The 17,464-nt window shown below is 32.9% G+C and overlaps 2 protein-coding genes across 2 annotated transcripts; one reads left to right on the top strand and one right to left on the bottom strand.

Annotated features, from left to right (window-relative positions):
• Window positions 1–1,536: 1,536 nt before the first annotated feature.
• LOC142535596 (protein DETOXIFICATION 21-like) lies at window positions 1,537–11,998 on the bottom strand. Its single transcript, XM_075641823.1, has 8 exons — window positions 11,580–11,998; window positions 10,896–11,437; window positions 10,724–10,810; window positions 10,568–10,624; window positions 10,187–10,425; window positions 9,935–10,053; window positions 1,890–1,976; window positions 1,537–1,784 (listed from the first exon to the last, which is right to left on the bottom strand). The coding sequence occupies exons 1-8, from the start codon at window positions 11,829–11,831 to the stop codon at window positions 1,722–1,724; spliced, it is 1,446 nt and encodes a 481-aa protein (XP_075497938.1). The 5' UTR covers window positions 11,832–11,998; the 3' UTR covers window positions 1,537–1,721.
• On the top strand, window positions 4,585–5,410 carry LOC142537112 (uncharacterized). Its single transcript, XM_075642683.1, has 2 exons — window positions 4,585–5,143; window positions 5,242–5,410. Exons 1-2 carry the CDS (start codon window positions 4,585–4,587, stop codon window positions 5,268–5,270), a joined length of 588 nt encoding a protein of 195 aa, XP_075498798.1. The 3' UTR covers window positions 5,271–5,410.
• Window positions 11,999–17,464: the final 5,466 nt, after the last annotated feature.

Here is a 17,464-nt window from a genome sequence, read left to right as displayed (position 1 = left end):
GTTCGAGTCTCATCTGAGGACGGGACGATACAGAGTTAGTTCTTCGACTTCCTTTCCGGCCTACCATCTCTACATCTCAGCTCAAAATTCCCACAGACGGCGCCAAGTGATACTCACAGAAAATTTAGGGTCCGATTCTAGCAAGTGTCACTAGTCCAGACGCAGGTTTCGAATTTGCCCTGAGCCTGAAATCACGAATAAGACCGTTAGAAGGGGGCCCAGGAGGGTGTCCCGACGTAGCCCCTCCGACGTTCAAGTCACATACTGAGGATAGAAGTGGAGAGCAGCTAAGGGTGCTGCTGAAAAATAATATAGTGAATGCTGAATTATATACTCAAATCTGATATCTATCGGAGGATACATGGGCCTGTCATGGGTCTTCCATCTGGGTTAAGGATGGGCCGGGGATTTGGGCCTTATCTTGAGGGGCCATTTATGGGGTATCACCCTTGAATATTCATTGTAACTTCGAATTAGTTGTTAGTCTAGGGTTTGGGTTTGAGATGGGAATGTCGATACTTTTGGGGAAAATGGAGGAAGACAAAAAATATTAAGAAAATATTTTAAATTTTATTATTTGTATATTTTATTTAATAATTAATTAATAGTTAATGTTTTATGTCTATGTATAAAAAGTATTATGTCACATGTGTAATCCTCCCTCTAAAATCCAAAATGTTCAATTTATTAGTCTATGTTAGCATATTTGATTGCCAAATAAGCAATTTCCTGTGATCTGTCAGGTTCCAGCAACAAAAAAAAAAAGAAAAAAAAGACCGAAATCGAAAAAAATGTGAATTAATGTATTAAGATTGTGAATTGACTTGTATCCACACGAAAAAACGTAGCCCAAAATTGATCAAATCATTCGATTTTTTCATGAATTCATTTATGCTACAAAGAAAAAACCAAATTTGATAAATATAAAGCCCAAACCTCTATATGGGTGGGTTAGACTGACCCATATTGGTCAGTATCCGGACACGTGCACGTCTATTAAAGTTTTTTAGTGTTGTATAACTTTTTGGGTGAAATATTTAGATAAGATATTAAATAATTTAAAAAGTCAAAAGTATGGAAGATAAATATATTTTAGTAGTTTTAAAATTTATTGGAAATTAAATACTTAAGTTTGAAAATAGAACCAAAATAGAAAAAAATACAAAAATAAAGTACCAAAGTTGCAAGTTAGCCAAATTAACGATTGAGGCCTTAATTCTATTCTATTATGATTAATATCCATCTGTTGTCGTAAAGAAATGAAAATAGAATAACTGTTTTATTTTTGCTGGAGTTCCGATAAAAAAAAAACATATAATTTTTATCACAAAAACTCCCGTGAGACGGTCTCACGGGTCAATTTTGTGAGACGGATATTTTATTTGGGTTACATCTAAAAAAATATTATTTTTTATGTCAAAAATATTGATTTTTACAGTAAATATGAGCATGGTTGACTCGTCTCACGAATGAAAAACCATGAGACCGTCTCACAAGAGATCTACTCAATTTTTATAAATGAATGGAGAAAAAAAATTGAATTTATTAAAGAAATCATTCAGCACTTCCCGGCCCGAGCATGGACTTAAATTTGGAAAATCTACTACTAGAAAAAAATGAGCCACACAAACAACCATTATCGATGATTCCTTTGATCACAGCTAGCAAAAGACATGCTAATAGTTCAACATTTGATTCGTAAGACAACCAACCCCATTGGATTAATTGGCATCAGGTTCGACTTCGACGAACCATCTATTAACTCGTTTCTGAGCGATCGCTACCTATATCCACAACAATAGAATAAAATAAATCGATCAAATGTTACAAAAAACGCATCATCTTAAATATAAAACGAGCATTTTGAGTAGAACATGTACGTTATGTACCTGTTTCTCCCAATCAGTTCTGTAAGTTATGAAAACAAGCACGATAGTTTGAACCAGTACTCCGATCAGCATTCCAATCCAAACACCCTACATTGTATATGTTGGGTCGATAAATCAGAGGATATAATTATTGATTTTGTGCTTCAGTAATATCAATTAATTTGAGAGTGCAATCTTATTCTTTTAGTGGAGTAGAATAAGATTAATAAATTATTTTGATTAATCATGAGTTGATTGGATCAAATTAATTTATTGGAGCTTAATTTAATTGAATCCGACCAGGTCCCTTTGGTGGCTCTAATATAAACTCGGATAAATTATATGAGTTATAATTTATGGTATATGTGGGATAAATTTATCTGGACTATTATATTTCATGGAAGATTGAGATATCAAATCTTCTAGATATGGTATAATATATTCTGTCCATTTAAATTTATATTTTAAAAGATATTGTTATTATCTTTTTGTTACAAGATATCACAAATATTTTATATATATATATATGTGATATTGTAACTTGTGACCACACACAATCATACGTTAAGAGTTTGAGAGAACACCAGAGAAGGCTTGGAGGTTTGGAGCGTAGATCCAGTGCAGAGAAAGATCGTAAACACGCTTCAAATGTAATCTCTAATCTCTGTGTGTTGTAATTAATCAATTCGTGTTAAATACGTAGAACAATCGATCCTGTGAAGAAGAGTTGATTGAAATCACAAGAAATTAATTTTTGTGATCTGATCTTCTCGATCTTGGCTAACATATGGTATCAGAGCCACGGGTTTTGATATTGTTTTGCGTATTTCGAATTAATTAATTATTTATGCATGTTTTAGTTTAAAGCGGTGTTAGATTTATGTGATTATGGTTTGAATGGATTGATTTATTTAATTTTTGAATAGTTTATGGCCTTAGTTTTTGGTGAAATTGTATTTCGTATTTTCGAGTCTGTAACCAAGGGGGTGGATTACGACTCCATGTTTCCCCTTGTTATTTTCGTGCAATTTTTATTGTATTTTTCGGATTTGGGCTTTTCTGCTTCGCTTCAAAGATCTGGAGGGCCGGATGCAATTCAATTAAAACTACAAGGACCAGAATGCAATTTCGCCCAAAGAGTTCCAGGGACCGAAGTGCATCTTCTTCAATTCGTCAGGGACCTGTTCTGCAATTTCGAAAACCTCCATGAAAATAGCAAATCTGGGTCGCACGATCGGAAGCACGCGGCCGCGAGGATGAGGGACGTATGCGAAGGTGTTTCTCGGTCCTTCTCATGCGTTGTTCTTCGCGGTGGAGCGGCGCGGAGGAGATGCGAAAATCTTCGATTTTTATGCGCTGGATCTGTAAAAATCGGGCACCTATTTTCGATTTCGAAATGGATATGGTGTCTCGGTGGTTTTCCAGTGACCGGCGCGGTGGAAATCTTCACGTTCGCAAGCTTCCGGCGAATCGGCGGCGGCGGCGGCGACGGAGACGGCGTTTTTTTTTTGTAGGGTGGAAGATGGGTCACGGTTCTGGATCACGGGTTCGGGTCATGGTTTTCGGGTAGGATCCGGAAAATTATCCATGGGCCAAACCAGATTGTTTACTACTTGGGCTGAAAATTTTTTAAATTAAAGTATTGGGCCAATTTTTGGGTTCAATTAGATCTTTAATTTTTGTGTCTAGGTTGGGCCATAAATTTGTTCTTGCTTAATTATTGTTTATATTTTATCATTCATGTATCATGCCATTTAGATTGCATAAACACCCCTTTAGGTAACCAAATTATCATGCATAAAATTTTACTTATTCTATTTTTAGAGAATAAATATTTTGATTAATAATTGAACTATTTTAAGAGTTAAAATAGTCATGATTTTATTAATCGGATAAAACCCAAAATTAAATTTAAATATTAAGTGTGAGAGGGTATATTTTAAATAAACTCACGGTCTCCCTTATTAGTCCATTAGTAAGAATTATGTATGCCTCGTGCCAATTTTATTGGTCTCCCTATAGGAGGGCTACATTGTTTCGGTTACTTGATTGGACTCATTATAATTATTTTATAGTAAAATTAATTGTGACCACCCTATAGGTGACATAATTAATTTGGTACTTGATAAATAATTAATTTAAGGGTATACACTTAAGTCAATGATATTGTGAGAATTTCCTATAGAATGTTGTTACAATATCTTTTGATGGCCAAAATCAAGCAATACTAAATTGATATTGAATGAGTTGCTAGATATATTGAATTTAGTGGGAGGGTCTCAGCCTAGCTGTAAATAACATGTTTTTTCCTAAAGAAAAAATTATGTATTTTGAAGTTTTAGGTAAATTGCTGTGTTGTAGTAGTTTTTGGGATCTACAAATGCATTCATGCATAACACATAATTTTATTTATTGCATTGCTCATTTAAATTTATTTTAATTTCAGAAAAATGACTGGAAATTCACTGTATATGATATTAACCAACAACCAACTAGTCGGAGAAAATTACATTGATTGGAAAGGTAATTTATTGATTGTCTTAACTGCGGAGAAACACAAGTTTGTGCTCAATGAACCCTGTCCATCGGTGCCTACGGACGGAGTCCACAGTAGCTCAAAAGCAGGCTTATGATAAGTAGATCAGTTCTGATGAGATGGCCCGTTGCTACATTTTGGGATCCATCTCAAATGTGCCTGCAACAGAAACATCAGAATATGGACACTGCTACAAAAATCATGGAAAGCCTCCAAGAAATGTTTGAGCATCAAGGACGCCAGGCACGACAAGCAGCCATTAGAACCATTATGAACATGCGCATGAAACCTGGGACGCCCGTGAGAGATCATATGCTTGCATTGATCGCTCAGTTTAACGTGGCGGAGGTGTTAGGGGCTGAAATCAAATCAGAGACTCAGGTTGACATGACACTTGAGACTCTTCCTGAGATGGTCTCACAGTTTAAGGTTAGCTATAACATGAATAAGCTAAACATGTCCCTGACTGAGCTGATGAAGGAACTCCAAAATGCTGAAAGTGTTCTTAAGACTAAAACTGGTGATGCATTTGTTGTTGCTTCTGCTGGGCCGTCTTATTCCAAGCCGAAAGGTAAAAATGGGAATAAAAGGAAGAAGCCCAACAAGAAGGGTCCACAACAAAATGAGAAGAAAGTCAAGGTAGATGGCAAGCCTAAGGGAAAATGTTTCCATTGTGGAGAGAAGGGTCATTGGAAGAGAAACTGCCAAGGATATCTAGCTTCCAAAAAGCAGGGTAGTGGTGAGTTATCTTTTATTGAGTCTTGTTTAGTGGTTGATTCTACTGATACTTGGATTGTAGATTCTGGAGCCACTAATCATATATGCAATACTTTGCAGGGGTTCCAAGTAACCAGAAACCTCAATGAAGGGGAATATACTCTAAGAGTTGGCACAGGGGCTGTGGTGTTTGCAAAAGCTGTTGGAATTGTTTATCTTTATTTTTCGAATAATAAACATTTGGTTTTAAGACATTGTTATTATGTTCCGGAGATTACTAGAAATTTGATTTCTGTTGCTTTATTGTTTAGATAAGGATATTATGTCTATTTTTCACAAATGGTGGTTGATATTACCTTGAATAAAGCCCTTATTTGCATAGGACATTTGAATAACGATTTGTATGTCTTAAAATAAGATGACAGCTCTTTGCATCACATTGAATCCAACAAACGAATTAAATTGTCTCCCACTAATGAAACTTATTTGTGGCACTTGAGACTTGGTCATATCAACCTTAATAGAATTCAACGGTTGGTCAAGGATGGTCCTTTAAGTAATTTAAAGGTGGAATCCTTGCCTGTATGTGAATCCTGTTTGGAAGGTAAAATGACTAAGAGGTCTTTTAAATCTAAAGGACATAGAGCCAATGAAGTTTTGGAATTAGTGCACACTGATGTATGTGGACCAATTAGTGTACAAGCTAGAGGAGGATTTGAGTATTTCATCACTTTCACTGATGATTACTCTACATACGGTTATGTTTACCTAATGTCCCACAAATCTGAATCTTTTGAAAAGTTCAAGGAATTCAGAAATGAAGTGGAAAAACAATTAGGTAAGAGCATAAAAACACTTCGATCAGACAGAGGTGGTGAGTATCTATCCAATGACTTTAGAACATACCTATCAGATAATGGGATAATATCCCAATTGAGCGCACCAGCTACACCTCAGCAGAATGGTGTCTCTGAAAGGAGAAATAGGACTTTGTTGGACATGGTCAGGTCTATGCTAAGTTTCTCTAAGCTCAGTACATCCTTTTGGGGATATGCTATCCAAACTGCAATATACTTATTGAACATGGTTCCTTCTAAATCTGTCTCTAAAACACCTCTTGAATTGTGGAATGGGCGCGTGCCTAATCTAAGACATATTCGGATATGGGGATGTCATGCTTATGTGCTAAAGAGAAAGATGGATAAAATGGAACCTAGATCAGAATTATGCATGTTTGTTGGATATCCTAAGGGAACAAGAGGATATTACTTCTATAGTCCTCAAGACAAGAAGGTATTTGTGAGTACAAATGCAACCTTATTAGAGGACAAGCACATAGAAGAGAGTGAATCAAAGAGTAAGGTTCTTTTGGAAGAGATTACTGAATCATCTACTCCAGAGATCCGCACTGAACCTACTCAGTTTGAATTCACATTTCTACCACCATTAACCACTGGTTTCCAAACAAATGAAGTGGTAGAAAACATTGGTTCTAATGATCGGTCACCCCATCATATCCAAATGGAAAATGAAGGAAATGATCAAGAAGAGAACTTAAGACAACGACAATCAATTCCAATCAACCAAGAACCTCCACAACTTAGACGTAGTGGGAGGGTCATTCGACCACCTTCTAGATACTTGCTCTATGGAGAATCGTTTGATGCGGTTTCCATTGAACAAGAGGAGGATCCCATCACGTACAAAGAAACTATGGAGGATGTTGACGCTGACCAATGGAGGAGTGCCATGGAATCAGAAATGAGATCCATGTACACTAACTCCGTCTGGGTTCTTGTAGACATTCCTGAAGGTGTGAGACCTATAGGGTGTAAGTGGGTCTACAAGAGAAAGAGGGGAATAGACGGAAAAATAGAGAACTTTAAGGCTAGATTGGTAGGCAAAGGTTTTAGCCAACGAGAAGGAATCGATTACGATGAAACCTTTTCACCTGTGGCTATGATAAAGTCTATTCGGATCCTCTTATCCATTGCAGCTCATTTTGATTATGAGGTGTGGCAAATGGATGTCAAGACAGCATTTCTTAATGGAAATCTTGACGAAACCATTTATATGGTATAACCAGACGGTTTTATTCACAACGATCAAGAGCATAAAGTATGCAAACTGAAAAAGTCTATTTATGGACTTAAGCAGGCGTCAAGGTCTTGGAACATCGTTTTTTATCAATCTGTGAAAGATTATGGTTTCGATCAAAATCTTGATGAGCCTTGTGTCTATAAGAAAATTTTGGATGACAAGGTGATTTTTCTTGTGCTATATGTGGATGACATCCTACTTATTGGGAATAATGTAGGGGTGATGACATCTGCTAAAAATTGGTTGTCTCAACAATTTGACATGAAAGACTTGGGAGAAGCAAATTATGTTCTGGGTATCCAAATCCTTCGGGATAGGAAGAACAAACGGATTGCTTTATCTCAATCTTCATATATTGATAAAATATTGGTGAGGTATGCAATGCAAAATTCCAAGAAAGGTCAAACACCTTTTAGACATGGAATTCACTTGTCAAAGGACCACAATCCCAAGAATCCAAGTGAAGTGGAATACATGAAAAGAGTTCCCTATGCTTCGGCTGTAGGAAGTCTTATGTATGCTATGCTATGCACTCGACCAGATATTTGTTATGCTGTTGGGATTGTTAGTAGATATCAGTCAAACCCAGGACCAGAGCACTGGATTGCTGTAAAGCATATTCTCAAGTATCTTCGCAGAACTAGATGGTATATGTTGGTTTACTCGGCTTCAGAGTTGGCACCTGTGGGTTATACTGATTCTGATTTTCAAGCTGATAGAGATTCTCGTAAATCCACATCAGGATCTGTGTTCACATTGGGTGGTGGTGCCGTTGTTTGGAGGAGTATCAATCAATCATGTATTGCTGATTCTACCATGGAAGCGGAGTATGTAGCGGCTTGTGAAGCAGCAAAAGAAGCCGTTTGTCTGAAAAAGTTTTTGCTAAGCCTTGAGGTTGTTCCTGCTGCATCAAATGCCATTACTTTATATTGTGATAACAGTGGTGCAGTGGCAAATGCAAAAGAACCAAGAAACCATCAGCGTGGAAAACACATTGAACGAAAATATCACCTAGTGAGGGATATTGTTCAACGAGGAGACGTGACAGTGTGCAAGATAACATCTGCTGAAAATCTTGCTGATCCTTTCACCAAAAGCTTACCTGCTAGAGCTTTTGAGGAACATATTCAAAATATGGGTGTACTAGACATGACTCATTTACTCTAGGGCAAGTGGGAGGAAAATGTTCGATAGTATGATGCCCATTGAGTACTTTTGTTATATATTGATGACATTTTGAAATTAAAATAATGTTCATTTATTTCTTTAAATAAATTTATTTTTGAGCAATGCATATGTCCATTGGATTGTTGTATAATTATAAATTGAGTGTTTAAGTAGTTAAACACAAAAAGATTCAATTTGTAATTCAATCCAAAGTATTATTGTCCACGATCGGTAAATAAATAAGGACAAATTATTTTGATAAGATCGTCTCAATTTTATTGAAGCCTATCTTTGGTTTGGTAATAAAATTAAGGATACATTTTGTTGTATTGGACTGGACCACGTGAGATTTGAATTTGATTTGACCATACTAATTCAAAATCACTTGATTGTCGTACATAACACCTTAATTCTGAGCGGATAATGAACTTTGATTACTAACTTGAAGTTCTTTGATGCATCAATGAGTGAGACCAAACTATTGGTCAATATATCGATGTTTTGGGAATCAAAGTGAAATAACAAAGAACATATATTCGTAATATGGAATCTGTCACCTAGTCAATAGGTATGATCATAAACTCACAAGTTCTTCTAGAAGACAGTAAAATCTGAGCTCAGTAGTTCAACATTCTTGTTGAATTAATTATGTGATGTGATCACATGGGACTGTCAAAGAGAAGATGAGGGTTGAGAAGCTATGAATATCTAATGTGGGTTATATGGTCTGGATACCATGTTTTAGATTTTCTAATTGATCGACAGGGGTGATATGTTGGGTCGATAAATCAGAGGATATAATTATTGATTTTGTGCTTCAGTAATATCAATTAATTTGAGAGTGCAATCTTATTCTTTCAGTGGAGTAGAATAAGATTAATAAATTATTTTGATTAATCATGAGTTGATTGGATCAAATTAATTTATTGGAGCTTAATTTAATTGAATCCGACCAGGTCCCTTTGGTGGCTCTAATATAAACTCGGATAAATTATATGAGTTATAATTTATGGTATATGTGGGATAAATTTATCTGGATTATTATATTTCATGGAAGATTGAGATATCAAATCTTCTAGATATGGTATAATATATTCTGTCCATTTTATATTTTAAAAGATATTGTTATTATCTTTTTGTTACAAGATATCACAAATATTTTATATATATATATGTGATATTGTAACTTGTGACCACACACAATCCTACGTTAAGAGTTTGAGAGAACACCAGAAAAGGCTTGGAGGTTTGGAGCGTAGATCCAGTGCAGAGAAAGATCGTAAAAACACTTCAAAGGTAATCTCTAATCTCTGTGTGTTGTAATTAATCAATTCGTGTTAAATACGTAGAACAATCGATCCTGTGAAGAAGAGTTGATTGAAATCACAAGAAATTAATTTTTGTGATCTGATCTTCTCGATCTTGGCTAACAGTATATATGTGTGAGAGCTTGCGCAATGAAATCTAAATGGCTACAGATCAAGTATTAGTTATACGAATGCTTTTAAAAATTGTAATGTTGTGACAAAATAATATTTAAACAGACCTCAACTTGTAGATTGTAGGCATAACCAAGCACAACTCCGATAGGAACTCCGATGAAGTAATATGATCCGACGTTTACCCATGCCACAATGCTCTGCCATCCGGATCCAATAGCCACACCTGTATTGCACAATAATCTTGTTTTACTTTTACATAATAATGTCTGAGGAAGAGCGGGAGATTTGCTCTTCTAAAATCAGTCTCCCCTGCCTCCACCCCCGAATTCGTAGGTGTGTAATATATTCATGCTCACCGGAAAGAACTGGCTGTATGCTGTTCAAAAGTATCGAGAACGCTAGAAGAGGGGACAGTTGAGCAACTGAAGATGACACAGCTTCACTCTCTGTGAACAGATAAGTGATACGTCCCCGGAAGAGTATGAAAAAAATGAAGAGCACAAATCCAATGGTGAATGATGTTGACACTATATTGGCTATTGAAAACTTGGCTGCTTTGGAGTTCCCACTTCCGAGTTCATTCGCTATTCGAACGCTGCAGAAGCCAGCAAGAAAACACTAGGATTTTCAGTACTTATATGACCGAATATCCGGCTTTGTAATTAACGTTGAGTCTAGTAGACTACAAGCATGGTTCTATGTTTCAACGAACCATAAAAGAGAAGTATATTCAGTACCTTGCTGCTGCCATGAAACCAAGGGATATCATCATTTCCCAGCCGTTAATGTTGAGGCTGCAGGCAGGTAAAGAACAAATTATCATTAGTTTTATTTATTGATTCCCACAGCACATAAAATAGGAGCCCAAAATAAGATGAAAGGAAACTTGTTACCAGATAGAAAGGGCATCAATGGCAACCTCGGCATTTTTCATATTTCCTGTCAAAAGAATCAGCACCGTGTTGTACCACACTTCGAGACTGCCAAAGAAACAACGTTCATGATATTCAAGAAAGTGCCCCGGCCAATTGAAATTTGTAGGCATGAAGATGTAACAAGACTAACCAAAGCATCGCCCCGGCGGACAACGAGAGCTTAAATATCGGCCATAAATCTTTGAAAGCTAACCACGAGAATCCCCTCCACGTTTGTGGACAACCCCCGGATGTAACGAATATCAATTGACCAATATTAGGGATCCAAAAGGCCAAGACAGTCGATATCATGGCACCTGTGACTCCAAATTTGTACTTCACTGTCAAAAGCCACGAAAGAAACACGTGTAATGATAAAGAGATAGCTGCCAAATACGCGATGATCATGTTCTTGCTTTGAGATTGCAAGTACATTTGACATGTATAGGACACGATGAATGAATACACTACGGGGATCATCCAAAGAGCCATCGTTCTCGCCATGTCTGCAATATCTTCATCTTGGCCAATAGCTTTCAGGATAGGGGATACAAAGATAAATAGTGGCAAAAGAACAGTTGAGGCTATAAAAGAAACTAGCCAGGCACGTTGAAGATATATCCCGAGCATGTGGTACTGTCGCGCACCATAGGCTTGCCCACATAGAGTTTCCAATCCGTTCGCCATACCCAACTGCATAATGCTCAGATTGTTAATCTCAAGAACTCAAGAAATGTAATCATACCAAGGACTCAATTGGATCAAAATTTTCAACTTTCTCGAAAATAAATCCATGATAAAGAAAAGAGGTTAAAGTAGGGTATAACGAATGTACCAGTATGCCTTGAGCAAACCTCAAGAACACGGTGAAAACGAGGGCGAATGCAGCTAACTCTCTAGCTCCAATGTGGCCTAGAAATGCCTGGGTGATGACTCCCGTGCCAAAGGTCGTAAACCTGGTAAATATAGCAGGTGCAGCCACAACCCACATTTTCTTGTTTTCCTTCCATATCCTATCCTTCAAACTCTCTTGCTTATTGCCATTTTCTGCATCCCCCAACAACTTCTCCGTGATTTCACCTTCCATTTCTTCACTAATATTCTGCTTTTTGTGCGCTACTACATGCTCACACAGTTCCTGTAAAAAGATTTAGTTCAGTATAATGGTTCCATCGATGATATGGTTAAAACATCGAATCCGAGTGGAACACAAATAATCAAATCAAATTGGGTTGTGCTCTAGATATTTATGCACGTCATGAGTAAGTTTCTAGCGTGACGGCTCTCATAAATCTTTATCTGTGAGATGGGTCAATCCTATCGATATTCACAATAATAAAAAATAATAATACTCTTAGTATAAAAAGTAATATTTGTTCATAGATGACTCAAATAAAAGATCTGTCTCACAAAATACGATTCGTAAGATAGTGATATCTATATTTTCTCGCAAATATCCGTCATCATCTGATGCTAACAACTCAATCATTTTTGTAAAGCCAATTTGACAAATCGATTATTGGACCCAATAATTAGCTTAGTTGAACGAAACATAAACATTTAATAATATGAGAACAAACCCCTTATGTTTTAATACAATATTTCAGTTAACCATTTGGTTGGCCAATTTAATATATAATATATTATATTAAAACATAATATAATGTTACTTAAAAGTGTAATATAAATCGATCCGACTCTGGATACAGCTCATACTTTTTAACTCTGTATGTTAGTCAAAAGTCACATCATCATATTAAAAAAAATAAAAATAAAAGATCATATCGCTTCTAAATCCTCAATATCACAGTTAAATAAATGTTGAGTTTCTGTTAGATCAAAACTTTCTCTATAGTTTTTTATTCTCACAAAAATATTTATGTATTCGTGGTGCTCAAGAATATTTTTTCGAATTAAATTCAATATAAAATATTGAAAATCTAGAATACATATATAATATTATAAAAAAAAGATTTAAATATGATACAAATGATAAAATTTTGGATATAAAATTAGAAGCACTATATTAATATCGATACTTACTATAATTGTTTGTGTGCTCAAATATCATGTATTAGTACTCGATCTGAAAGAGTTTATACTGAAATATCATATATTAGTAGCAAACTTTTTTACACATGTTTGACAGTTTGAGTACTCAAAAATCATATATTAGTATCCGATTTTGAATATTTAATACTCAAATATCATATATTAATACCAAATTTTTAAAGTTGTGTACCAAATTTTCATCCGAAAAAACACGTCATTAATATCAAATTTTGTTATACATGTTTGGATACTCAAAAAGTATATATATCAGTATCAAATCTAAAACATTTTTAATCATGAAATATCATATATTTGTTCCATATTTTCAATGTTTTATACCAAACTTTATTCTAAAAAACACATGTGGATATAGGGAATGTAAAACAATTTTTAGATTAGTCAATTTAAATGTGACTAAATTCAACACAAATTTTTAACTATAGAGATGAAGATTTATTTCTCGTGTGTTGACTTAATATATAATGTGGACACATATTTAATAAAAGAAATTGTCCCCACGTGTTAAATCTAGTGATCGAGACGTATACGCACCTATATTTTTTTTGTACTTATTCTAGATATTTCTTAATAATAGCTTCATGTTTTATTAAAAAAAATTTGACCGTCGATTTTATTTTTATTATTTCCCGATCATGAATGGAAAATTCCCGAGCCTTATATCGTTTACCCTAAAAAATAAAATCCGAAAGTGGGAAACACGACAATAATAATACAGATCCCTGTTGGCGAAAATTCTTGCATTTTGTAGGGGAAAAAAAAACAAAAATTGCTTTTATTTATGTGAAAATATCAGCGTTTTAAAAAGCCCGCTTAAGCGAACACCCTTAAGCTTGAAGCTCGACAAAAACGCTCCGCTTCGAAAAGCTGAAAAAGCTATTAAACTGTAGTTTGACCGAATTAAATATAATTAAGGTGTTTAATTAAGTGTGATTAAGTACATTTAATCGCATGTATTTATTTTTAAATTTTTATTTTGAAGTTATGTCTTTTTATTTTAAAATAATATATTAGGTTTATAATTTAGATGTTTATTTTTAAATTTTAATTATGAATAAGCATGTTTGATAATGATTTGACAAATATCTAGTAATTTTTAATGTGGTCTAGTTGCAAAAAACAAATAAAGATTGCAATTTTGAGATTTTTTTGTTTTTTTAAATATAAGAATTAATGCATCAGAATTAAATTTATCATATTTATGTATTATTTTATCTATTTATTGGTTTGAGATAATTACAATTACACTAAAGATAAAAACGCTTTTTCACGCTTAATTCCTAGTGCTAATTAGCTTGAAAAGCTTGGAGCTCGACATCCGTGCTTCGGGGCGCTTCACGCTTTTTAGAACCTTGGAAAATATAGGATATCGCAAGCAAATTAAGAGGTTAAATTTTTTGCGCAATCAGTTCCGATGGTTCTCGAGTTGCAATATTTTATAATAAACTAAAATTTTTAAATAAAAGTATATATTATTAATTTCTGAAGATACAAATTTCGTTTCGAAGACCATAATATGTATGTAAATGTCTACTACATTATTAATTTTAAAAGAAATACGATCACTAAATTTTATTTGATCCAATACTATTTCTCCTTTATTTTTTTAAAAAATCTTTCTAATAATGCTTATAGTCTGTACATATTCCTGGAGAAAAAAAAAACAAGGAACAAAAACTAAAAGTCTTTAAAATATATTATAATTGTTGACAATAAAAGTTTACGATAAAAATTAAAAATCTCAAACTCAAAAATATATTAAACTACACATATTATAAAATTTTGTCTACTCAATTGTTTGTTTTCTTCATAAATTGAGAGACCTTTTTATAGAATTTCTTTGGAAATAATACAAAAATAAATATATAATTATATACATCATCACACACTAATTTTCAATATTTACAACTTTTATTTTCATCGTTCGATAATTTTAACACTTATTTTCAAAAACAATAGTAATAATAATAATATCATCAACTCAAAATATTGCATGTAATAAACTGGGTGAGGCGGGCCCACTGATCCAAGAGCTGTACCACACGATAGAATATTGAATGTAATATCTTGATAAATGATGAATGTGTGTACATTCTCCTTTTCGCCAAGAAATTCATGTAAGCAATAATTTTATGGTAGAACAAATGTGGTTGAATTATTGAGGTTGCTTTAATAAACAAATTGAATTTATGATCCTCGTGAAAAAAAAGGTAAAAACAACGATGTGATCGAATGCAAATGGAATTCGATGTTTTCGACAACAGTAATAGAGGTCATTGGATTTATTCAACGCATAATAATAGTACTGTCGTTTTTACACATTTCGTAATTGACAGTGGTAAATTTATGACTAAATGAAAATATCGACCATGTTTTGCTTTGCAAACTTTACATTATATATACAAGAATTATAGTTCAACGACAGAAATTGTGAATTATTCATTGTCTGCAATTTACAAGTTCTGTCTTTCTTGTTTTTTTCTCTATTTTTGTATGCCTTATGAATTCGCTGTGCCGTCGTTGTTGCCCCGAAAACAGAAGGGACATGAGAGGATTGAACAATTATTGGATATATAGACAATAACAATTATATAAATATATATTTTAAAAAATGGTCTATTTTTATTTTTTCTTTCATCTTTAAGGTGATTGTACTTCTCTAGCAAGAAATGACCACATTTTGAATGGGCCGAAATCGTTATTAGTTTGATAGTCCAGGCCAATCTGTGAGTACAATGTTTTTCACTTTAAAAAAAAAAGAAAAAAAAAAAGAAGAGTGGGCAATATTAATATATTTATAATGGATTTTTAAATTTGATTTCCTTATGCTAACAAATTTTGATATTATGATTATTTATATATTTTTATTTAATATCAAATTTATGTTTATTTTATGTTTATTAATGTTCGTTCTTAAAGAAAAATAATCTAATATCTTAAATTTATCATGTCTCATTTAAACATTATTATAAAAATAATCTATATACTTTTTATTTCACTAATTTTAATTTTTTTTTTTCAGAATAAATTTTTTTAAGCGTATCGATAGATATAATTTATCGTCCAAGACACATCCAACGCGGATTTATTTCTGATTGCAAATACATATATTAGTATAGTCCAAGATACATTTTATTAAACATCAGTCTAAATATATTTTTTATCTCAGTGATTGTATATTTATTGAATTCAGATTATATGGACAATAACATTTATGAGAAAATGTTAAATAGCTAATTTTTTGAAAACTAAGTAGATCCAATAATAATTTGTTTTGCAACTTAATTGTTAATTACATAAAAAATTAGCGAAATAATTAAAAATATAAAATATGGAGTAATAAACCCGAAATTTTGGTTGTTGCTATTACCAACAAAAATAAATTGATCAAGGATAAACTTATACGCAATGTTCTAAAAGCCTATAAGGCAGTGTTTAAGCTCGATTAAACAATCATTTTTACGAACAAAACATTTCATTTAATTTTTAAAATAATATATTTTTATAAATATATATTTATAGATAACTAATAAATTTCATAAATATAAGTATGACATACTAATAGATAATCACCTAATTTTTATTGTAATTTTTTGAAGATTTGTGAGAAATAATTAATTATACATTTTTTTAGTACTTTTAGCCCATCCAAATGATCTCATTTAAGTTTAAAATTTGATCACTACGCTTTACGGTTTTTCAAAAAATAAAAAAAAATACATTTATTGTACATGCTTAAGTGGCAAACGATTGAATACTTAATATTTTTTTTAAAAAAAATTCCCTATTTAACATTTTTCTCATAATTAGTGTGATTGTTGGTACAAGTTTAATTTAATAATTAAACAAGTTTGTACCCATATAAAATTAACAAAAAACAATTGAGTTTGCAAAATAAAATTTAATTTTGTAAACGTGATGGATGAATATGAATTCTACACCTACATTAATGATATCAATACAAATTTTTCCTTATTTATTTAATATTCATTATTAAGGAAAAAATATATATCTTAAATTTATCAACAAATGAATCTATTTGAATATGATCTTAATTGAAATGATCATATCATTTCTCATTTAAAAATTATTATAAAAACCAAAATCGTATAAAAAATTATAAAATCTTTTATTTTAATTTACTTTTTCTATAATATGAAATATTTGAGTATGCAAACAACGTATGCCAAATGATACTAATTAGAAATTTAATTTTACTCAAGTACATAATATAAACACCACGTCCAAGAAACATTTAGTTAAACATTGGTGTAAATAAATTTTTTATATCAGTCACCACAATCCATAATTGCATCTAAAATTATATGTTCGATTACAACGAATTATATGTCGATGCCATGAAGAACTTATGCACCACAATAATATCGATCAAAAGAATATAAGAATTTTAAATTGATTTAGGCAAAAAGAGACGGTCTCACCGGTCGTATTTTGCGAGATGAATTTTTTATTTGGGTCATCCATGAAAAAATATTACTTTTTATTGTGAATATCGGTAGAATCGACCGTCATGAAACCGTCTAACAAGATATCTACTCATTGATTTAATAATATACAATTCAGTAAAGTTACAATAGGATTGATAAATTTGATTTCTACGATGAAATTTGAAGTATGAATTTCAAATGA

The sequence above is a fragment of the Primulina tabacum genome, chromosome 2 (assembly GCF_025594145.1).
Source record: "Primulina tabacum isolate GXHZ01 chromosome 2, ASM2559414v2, whole genome shotgun sequence".
Classification (NCBI taxonomy): domain Eukaryota; kingdom Viridiplantae; phylum Streptophyta; class Magnoliopsida; order Lamiales; family Gesneriaceae; genus Primulina; species Primulina tabacum.
This window is presented reverse-complemented; position numbering and strand designations above follow the sequence as displayed.